This window comes from Petaurus breviceps, unplaced genomic scaffold (genome assembly GCF_028583685.1).
Source record: "Petaurus breviceps papuanus isolate PSGF00001 unplaced genomic scaffold, PetGlider_PUasm1.0 419, whole genome shotgun sequence".
Lineage (NCBI taxonomy): Eukaryota > Metazoa > Chordata > Mammalia > Diprotodontia > Petauridae > Petaurus > Petaurus breviceps.
Genome location: NW_027186324.1, coordinates 7641752 through 7651157, shown reverse-complemented (window position 1 = coordinate 7651157; position 9406 = coordinate 7641752). Strand labels below are relative to the sequence as shown.

The 9406-nt window shown below is 37.9% G+C and overlaps 1 protein-coding gene and 1 non-coding gene across 9 annotated transcripts in view; one reads left to right on the top strand and one right to left on the bottom strand.

Annotated features, from left to right (window-relative positions):
- Positions 1–9406, bottom strand: part of BMX (BMX non-receptor tyrosine kinase) — an 85986-nt gene that overhangs the window by 54674 nt on the left and 21906 nt on the right. For 7 of the 8 annotated variants that reach the window (XM_069100651.1, XM_069100654.1, XM_069100652.1 and 4 more), the window contains 4 exons: positions 8168–8314; positions 6205–6309; positions 4135–4216; positions 83–202 (listed from right to left, as the gene is read on the bottom strand). In XM_069100651.1, the coding sequence (XP_068956752.1) occupies positions 83–202; positions 4135–4216; positions 6205–6309; positions 8168–8305 (445 nt within the window). In that variant the 5' untranslated portion in view covers positions 8306–8314. Of the gene's footprint in view, positions 1–82; positions 203–4134; positions 4217–6204; positions 6310–8167; positions 8315–8793; positions 8938–9406 lie in introns of all 8 variants that reach the window. The other variant, XM_069100653.1, reaches the window with a different exon arrangement.
- LOC138171280 (U6 spliceosomal RNA) lies at positions 2812–2919 on the top strand. Its single transcript, XR_011170850.1, has one exon. It is a non-coding gene; the product is annotated as a U6 spliceosomal RNA (small nuclear RNA).

Below are 9406 nucleotides of genomic sequence, written 5' to 3'. Positions count from 1 at the left end.
CCCCACTCTTTAAGCATTTGATTGGCATTGACTAAGGATGACATTTCTTTCAAACCAAATTGAATAGAAGTATCTCCCTTACATTCCTCCCAGAGGGTGCATCCAGGAGCCGCCTTACAACTCTGCTGGCAACAAAGGAACTTTCCATCCGTGAAGAAACCACTGTGGTACTTGATGAGCAGGTGAGGGTTTCCCTTTATCTCTGGAGGGCAGACAGGAAAGTCAGACTTAAGATAAACTCATTTGTGACTGAGGAACATACCCAACAAGTGTTATCGTTACTGAACAATGACAATTGGAGCCCACTAGAATAACATCATGCAGCCTCAGCAGATGTGTGTTGTAAACTTGTTACATCCTTATACTAGTATATAATGCTCTATAGCTATGTAATAATAATAATAATATTCATCTAGTGCTTATTACATGTCAGCATTGTAGTAAGTGTTTTACAAATATTATCTCATTTGATCCTCACAGCAATCCTGCCAGCTATCTAGTATTATTATCCCCATTTTACAGGTGAGGAAAGTGAGAAAAACAGAGGCTAAGTGACCTGCTCAGGGTCATACAGCAGGACTGAACCTTGGTCTTTCTGACTCTGAAGAGCCCTCTAGATATTATACATGTCCTCTTAGCTTTACCTGCTGCTTTTCACAAATGTGCTTGTTTTAAATATATAAAAATTCAGCTCCCTCTGGAATCTACATACTTATTTATTTTGTGATTTGTAATTATATCAATCAATTGACAAGCACTTGTTGAGTTTCAATTCAATGTCAGACACTATGCTAGACCTTGAAGATGCAAAGATAAAAAAAAGAAAGAATCTCAACTCTCAAGATATTTGCATTCTTTGGGTGTGGCCAGAAGTTTTTCCTAAGTGTTAAATGGAGCAATTCAACTTAATATAACATTTATTAAAAGCCTACTATATGAGAAATACTGTACCAGGGGGTTGGAATGCAGACACCAAAACAAAAGAATTCCTGCTCTCCAGGTACTAATGTTTCACCAGATGTAGAATGCAACAAACTCTACTGTTGGCAAAGCCCTTGTCCTGCTCTACCAAGAAGAACTTTTTGTGGACCCCTTAACATTCTTAAGATTATAGATTTAGAGTTAGAAGAGACCTTGGAGATCATGCTATTCCACATCTACCTATCTATCTATCTATCTATCTATCTATCTATCTATCTATCTATCTATCTATCTATCTATCACATATTTGTCTGTCTGTCCATCCGTTTGTCCATCCGTCCATCTGTCCATCTGTCTACCTACCTACCTATCTATCTGTCATCGAAGATACCAAGGTCATTCATCGCATCCCCAGCCATCAAAAGCCCTTGACTTTTGTCCTGCCACTGGACTTTGATGATGCTGGAAGAGAGAGTGAGGCTAACACCTTTGCCCAACTCTGCCTCACTTAAATCCAAGCCACTCCCAAGTCAAGACATCACCCATGATGTTATGGGTCCTCTTCAAAAATGAAGGATGAACAATAATCATACTGCCAGTCTTTGATGTTGAGCCCTTCCTGACATCATCAACAAATGTTGGTGAACAATCTACTAAGTATCCACTGTGGCCATAAGGGGGCTGACTATATGTTTCTGTCCATTAGGGGAGGGACTTAAAGCAAAGGTCTCTGGGTAGTCACATTACTCATGCAGTCTGATTGGCTTGGAGAAATCTGAGTCCCAGTCTGGTCACTGTAGTCACTTACCTCTTGTAGGCCTCAGAATTTGATCTGTAAATTGGACTAAAGCAAGGGCTCTTTACCCTTTTTGTCTCATGGACACCTCTGGCAGTCTGGTGAAGGCTATGGAACCCTTCTCAGAATAATGTTTTTGAATGCATTAAAAAATAGAACTAGAAAGAAAATCATATTTAAATAATCATAAAATTTTTAATAAATTCATAGACTCCAGGTTAAGAACTTCTGGAATGTATGAACTCTAAGCTCTCTCTCAATTACAATAGTCTAAAAATCTGGCCCAACCATCTCATTTTACTGGTCAGACAGTCATTCAGTCAGTAAGCACTTATTGAGTGTTTACTAATTCTGTGCTAAGGGCTGAGGACACATAGAAAGGCAAACATACTGTTCTGTGCCCTCTAGGAGCTCACGTTCTAAGAGGGAAGACAATGTACAAATAACTATGCACATACATCCTTCGTAATGATGACATGCACATTCATGAAGCATTCCTTATGCATTTAAAAAAAAATAGCTAAACAGAGGACTTTATATTGGATCCTGGAGGTAACTGGGAGCCACTGAAGTTATGGAGCAGAGGAGTGACATGGCAAACAAAGACCAGAAGAGGTTAAGTAATTTCAAAGATCATACAGATCTTAAGTAGCAAAACTAGGATTGGAGCCCAGGTCTACCTGACTACAAATTCAGTGCTCTTATATACATTGTAAATGGAAGATGATCTGAGGAGGAAGGTACCAGCAATTGGTGGGGCCAGAAAAAGCCTGTAGAGGAAGGACTGGTGCTGAGTCTTGAAAGAAGGAAGAGGAAAGGGAGGGAGGGAGGGATGGGGAGAGAGAGAGAGAAGAAGGAGGAGAAGGAGGAAGAAAAGGAAGAGGAGGAGGAGGAGAGAGAAGAAAGGAGGGAGGGGGAGAGAGAAAGAGCTCATTATTTCTGGCATGGGGAACAACCAATGAAAAGACAGAGACAGGAAAGCAATGGTTGTGAGGAGCTTCATGAACATCACTGCCACCAGATCTCAGAGTATGTGGACAGACTGGAAAGGAAGAAAGGGGCCATTATATGAAGGGCTTTAAAAGGAAAACGGAGAACTTTTTTTTGCCGGTGCTTGGACTAAAAGTGGTACACTGCAGAGAATATTAACACGGCCCGTTTGTAAGGATGACATGCACATTCATGAAGCATTCCATATGCATTTTTAAAAAGAACTAAACAGACTAATTTATATTGCATCTTGGAGGTAATTGGGAGCCACTGGAGTCATGGAGTAGAGGAGTGACATGGCAACCAAAGACCAGAAGAGGTTAAGCAATTTGCCAAAGATCACATAGATCATAAGTAGTGAAACTAGGATTAGAGCCCAGGTCTATCTGCCCATAAACCCAGTGCTTTTTACACTGCATTATCTGAAGCAACATAACAACTTTCCTCTTTGGACCCTGGATGCCAGAGTTTGGACAAGGCATTTATCACATTCATCCTTTCCTGTCTACTCCCTCTCTCTACACCCCCAATTCCCCAGAGCCCCTTCCTTGGGGTATTGTCATTTCTTGCCTGGTGTTATTGTTTTAGCCTCTTAATGGGTCTTCCTGCTCCCAGCGTCAGCCCTCTCTAATCTATTTTTCAATTCCTGCCAAGATAATCTTCCTAAGGCACAGGCCTAAGGACCTCACTTTCTGACTAAAAAGCTTAAAGACTCCCCCTTGATTATGGATTTGTATTTGATTCCGTTGCTTTGGCATTCAAAGATCTCTGTCTTTCCAGGCCAATGTCATGGTCCTCACCTTTCTGCTTTTTGTGATCCAGCCAAACTGAATCATTTGTGATTCCCTAAACTTGTCCTGGCCTTTGCCATCTCTGTGCCTTTGTGAACACTGTCCTTGATGCCTGAAATACCCCCTGCCCATCTCTCTGCTCACTGACACCTTTTTTCCCTCCAGTTCCACCTCAGACACTTACCAGCTGTATGTCACTGGCCAGGCGTTTATTTTCTCACTTTCATTTCTCTCATTTTTAAAATAGGAAGAATAACAGCCCCCACCTCATGGGAGTTGTGAGGATGAAATGAAATAACGTATACAAATCAATGGAGAGAGAGAAAGGTGTGGGGCCCAGGGACTGGGCCATATGGTTTGCTGTATGCCTTGGCACGATTCCTTGCCTGGACTTTGCCCTGGGGCCCTAAAACAGAGATAGGCATGTGGGTAGAATGTAACTAGCCTCACTCTTCTGAGCAGTGGGGGGAAAAAAAAAGGCATTTGGTCAGTTAAGCCTTCCTTCTGTTCCAGTGAAAATGCAAAAGGAGGTTGAGAGTGACATGCATTTTGAGGGAAATGAGCAAAATTAAGATCAATTCCGTTAATGCAACATCCTGATTTTGCCAACCCTGATTCATAGGAGGTCAATGTAACCTTTCTGAAGGGCTTTTAGCCACTGGCTCCGGCTTTCTTCATTTGACGCGTAGACGTAGAGAAGGCCGTCTTTATAAACAATCTGAAAAGAGAGAGAAAGCTGGTACAAACAAATATGCTTATACTATATATTATCCTGTGAAGTTCTGTGCATTTGTTAGCGATGAGATTTCTCTGAGAAAGCCAGGTACTATAAAATACACACTAGCTTTGAAGAAGGTTTACTGAAAAATCTAGAAACTTTTTTTAATTCATAAAAAAATTCTAAACCAAGGAGTGGTGGCCCAGTGAATACAGCACCAGCCCTGGAGTCAGGAGGACCTGAGCTCAAATCCAGCCTCAGACACTTAACACTTACTAGCCGTGTGACCTTGGGCAAGTCACTTAACCCCAAATGCCCTGCCCTCCCTTCTCAAAAAAAAAAATTCTAAACCTTTTCAAGTTTTTATTTTAAAAAGGCAATGTGATAACCAGATATAAGCTATATTACTGATAAGTTTAGTCATACATAAAAACCAAACACACATAAATATGGTATTGACAGCAGGAACATTGAAATTGGAGTCTGAGGATTTGGATTTACATCCAAGCTCTGCTCTTGTGAGCTCTATGACCTAAGTGCCTCCACAGAGTCCTGTTCCAATGCTTTCATTATCCTGTGGAGATAGCTGTAAGTTCTCTAAGGTTATGTCAGGGAAGAAAAGCTCTGGCAGATTCTATCATTTTGGAGTAGAGTGTGAGCTTCTTGAGGGCAGGGCTTATTTATTGTTTGCTTATTTGTTTTCAGCTGTGAATCGTCAGTGTCTAGCATTATGCTTGGAGTATTTAAGGTGATTAACAAATCCTTACTGATTGATGGTGGATTGATTGATAGAGCTCTGAATATGGTCCCAGAAACAGTATCTATTTTCTGAGAATCCACCTTTCTAATTAAAGAAACTCTGATCTCTAGTAGGCAGGTGATTAATTGGTGATTAATTCTTTTGGCACTGTAACCTATGGAACCAAGAAAAACACAGAATGGTCCTCAGTTCTCTGAGTCTCTTTCCTGCAAATATAGTGACAGTGATGGCCCAGTGGAGAAAAAGTGGTCAGAAGTTGCCAAGAATTATATATTTTAGGCTTAACCTTTTTATGTGTATCAGGACCCCTTTGATAAGAGTGGTGAAGTCCATGGATCACTTGTGTGAAAAGTGTTTTTAACCATATAAAATAAAAAATCCAGAATAACAAAGGAAACCAATTATATTAAAATATGGCTATTAAAATATATTTTTTTAAAAAACAAGTTTATGGACCACAGGTTAAGAGACCTTGTAAAGAAACTGAGTCATATCAGTCTCTAGTGTTTTCACTATAAATGAAATCAGAAGGAAGCTGGAGCTAAATGGGAGGAGGATTGTGAAGTTTTCCATGAAGAATAAGTTTCCCTTGGGGAATAAGTTTGTTTCCCTTGGGGAATTATATCCCTTGGGATAAATATTTAATAACCAGCTCTCTGGAGGAAGAAAATGTACCCACAACATACTTTTAAGTTTAGTCTGAATTATTAACATTTTTCTTCATCACTTTCTAAAATCTAGACAATTAATAAAACAATAAATCAGGCCCTGATTTGTAGTATTTGATGATTTCTAAAACAACAATCAGCTCTCATTAGCTGATTCAAGCTGGCTCATGCTCTCCCAACATCCCTGCACAAGAGTCCTGTTATTTCAGACTGCTCTACATGTGGGGATGGATGTGGAAACAGAGAACCTCACAAAACAGGGTTAGACAAACTTGTACAAATACTGAGTTTCAAGAATGGACTTCTATTAGTGGATGGCTCTGGTCATTCCTTTTTTTCACTACTGGTTAAGTAGAAAAAGCATGGATGACCCCCCTGGGATTCTCATTCTTCCTCCCTACTCCCATCCAGGAAAATGCCTTCTCAGACAGTCCAAAATTGAACATAATCCTCAATAAGCATCTTGTTGAGCCATTCCTTATTCCAAAACACTTTACTTCAGAAGAGGAGAGAGAGATGAATGATTTCTCTATTAGATTTCATGCTGGACCTAACGTTACCTGGAATGGATATTGTCTCTCCACAGGGGTTTGTTCCTCAAGATTCACTCTTTCAACACATCGAATTTTCTTAATGTCGATCGATCCTTTTTTGCTGCCTTTTTTCTAAATCCCAAAACAAAAATATACAATACCTTAGTATGATTCATCATTATGTGCAAAGGATAGAAAACCAAGTTTTTAAAAATTATTATCACCTTAGTCTTCTCAGCTTTTTCAATGTCAGGCAAAAGTATTCCCAGGACAAATGACTAGTCTTCTAATATATTTTTATATTTAGTGACCTGTGGACTATTACGCAAGTGGATAAAATAACTGTTTTCTAAAAATTGAATAAAAGTACTGAGACATAAGCTTTTCTTCCATAGACCCACTGAACACAGCTTTGGGGCAGCTCCAATAATAGACAGGATTCCACATACACTGCGGACCTTATCCTGTTCCCACAGGGTTTTAGGTCTTCCACTAGATTTCCATATTTCAAAAGTTTTTCGTTCTATACTGTCTGGAGATGATGAAAATGATGATGGTGGTGGTTACTATTACTATTATGACTATTTTTCCCCTAATTAAACAGATCCCCTTCCTAATAGGTCAAAAAATTCTTATCAGTCTAAAAGACATTTTAGCTTTGGGCACATGCTTCATATAAAAGAACAAATGCAAATGAGTAAAACTATGTAACCAACAGAAATAGATTTGTTTTCAATGCTTCTTTTTCAAAGAAGACCATACCAAAATGTGCTTAAAACCTACAAGGTAGATGCATGGCTGTTGGCATCTATGATTGAACTGACTTGATGAAGCTGATGCTAAATTGTCCTACATCCCTTTTCTACAAAAACAGTGTAATTTAAATCAATAGGAAAAATTATTTTTAAAAAAGTTATATTTCATGCTATTATGGACAGTATTAGAGACGAACAAAGGGGTAGATAATTCAAATATGCATTATATTTGACTTTAGAATGCACTTGTGTGTGTGTGTGTGTGTGTGTGTGTGTGTGTGTGTGACATTCTGGAATTGCATTCAAATAAAATAATACATAATGAACGGGCTCACAAGAAGCTGGGAAATTGCTTGGTTTCCCTTTTCCTCTTCCCTTTGCATCTGCTCTGTGCTGGGAATTGAACCTTTTGAACCTTCCCATCACTGCAGAACTGCCCACTCTTAAGAGTTCCTTAAGCAAATACAATTCAGTTAAATAGGCATTTTCTTTTAGGGCTGGCTTCAAGAGGCTTCCCTGATGTGAGAAAAGCAGTAAAAATATATTATGAGACATCAACATCAATTAAGTGATCAGTGAAGTGGCTAATCAATTAAGTTGGTAATAATAGTTGGCAGAGAGAAAAACTCTAGCTAAAGTTTCCCGCAAAGTAATTAAACAACAGTCAACACATTTAGAAAATTTGAACCCAGGAGTTAATCTTCCTATAAGAATCAAGAGTCAATGCTGCAGATTTCAGAATTCCCAGTCCTCTCATCTTAACATCGTTGTATTTCAGTGGTTTTGTAATTTTAAATTATGAAAGAATACCCAATAATGTGACTATATATAGTTCTGATAAGGAGACATTAAACAGAATTTTAGGACCAGAGAATAACAGATCTAGAACTATAAGAGGTCTCAGAGTTTGTCCAACTTCCTCATCTTAATTTGAAAAAACGGATTCCCAGAGAGGTCATGTCTTTCCCAACGCCTCACAGGTGCCAGAGATGGGATTTCAACATAGTTCTTCTGACTCTTGAGCCAAAATTCTTTCCACTGTATCGTATTGTTTTAAAATTAACTTGAATTAAATTAATTTTGATCCTAAAAAAAATAATATAGTAAAGGAATTTGAGATCATATTTACTGTATGTTACCGTAAGAAATGTAACAATCACACCCAAGGACGATGCTTCAGCTTAGCAAAAACAAAGTGAAATCATTCTTTAAAAACCTAGAAAAAATAGGCTTACCATCTTATCACAATCATAGTAGGAAAGGTTTGTCTTTGTCAGGACAAAAAGTCTTTCTTTGTAATTATTTGGTGACATTTTCTTCTTTTGTTGTGACTTCTTTAGGAGAAGTTCTTCTAAGATGGTTTTTTTGTCCATTTCATCATCCTGAAGAAATATGAAATAATTTAAAATAGCATTAATTAAAATCTAGCTGTGTTCTGCTTTAACCTTGATAGTGGCTTTTTTTTTTTCCTTTCTGTACTTGTTCTCATTGAAAGGTGCTTTTATAAAAACCATTTAAATATTAAAATATGTTAATATCTATTATAGTTGTAGTTTTTTATGTGTTATTCTTTATGATCTAGACCTCAGATCTAGGGAATGTCCAGTGAAGCAAATTACTCTGTCAACGTGTCAATGCAAATCAATGCTCACATTCTCTGTCTCTCTGTCTCTCTCGCTCAGTGTGTCTCCTTATATAAACATGTAATATATATATAGATAGATATAGACATATACATGCATAAATATACATATCTAAAATACGTATACATGCATACACCGGCAGCTAGGTGGCAGAGTGTATAAAATACCTGCCCTGGAGTCAGGAAGAACTGAGTTCAAATTCAGCTTTAAACACTTACTAGCTGTGGGACTCAGGGCAAGTCATTTAACACCGTTTGCCTCAGCTTCCTCCTCTGTAAAATCAGCTGGAGAAGGAAACAGCAACCCTCTCCAGAATCTTTGCCAAGAAAACTCCAAATGGAGTCAGGAAGAGTTAGATGTGACTGAAACAATTCAACAACAATAAAAATAACACATACACACATATATTATATACACATAGAAAATGTGTCCACAATGTAATATCTCTATAAATACTTCCTCCAGAGTACCGAATAATTTCCACCTAGACAAACCTTCTCTGTACTAGGTAGAGAAGCATCAAACAATCTTTATAGTATTTACTCTTTAATTCATAAAATATACATAAAACATAAAATAAAAAATAAAAAAAATCCATCATAGAATTATTTAATTATTTGGTGTATACTATAGATCAAGGTTTTTTAAGCTGGTATCTGTGAATTTGTTTTATTTATTTTTAAAAAAGATTTTGACAAGTGTATTTCAATGTAATTAGTTTCCTTTGAAATCACATAGATTTGAGAGGACCTTGGTAGCCATCAAGTTCAATGCAAACCTTCAGAGGAGCCCCCCATTCTCCTAAAATAGACAAGTGATAAATCCAGTCTA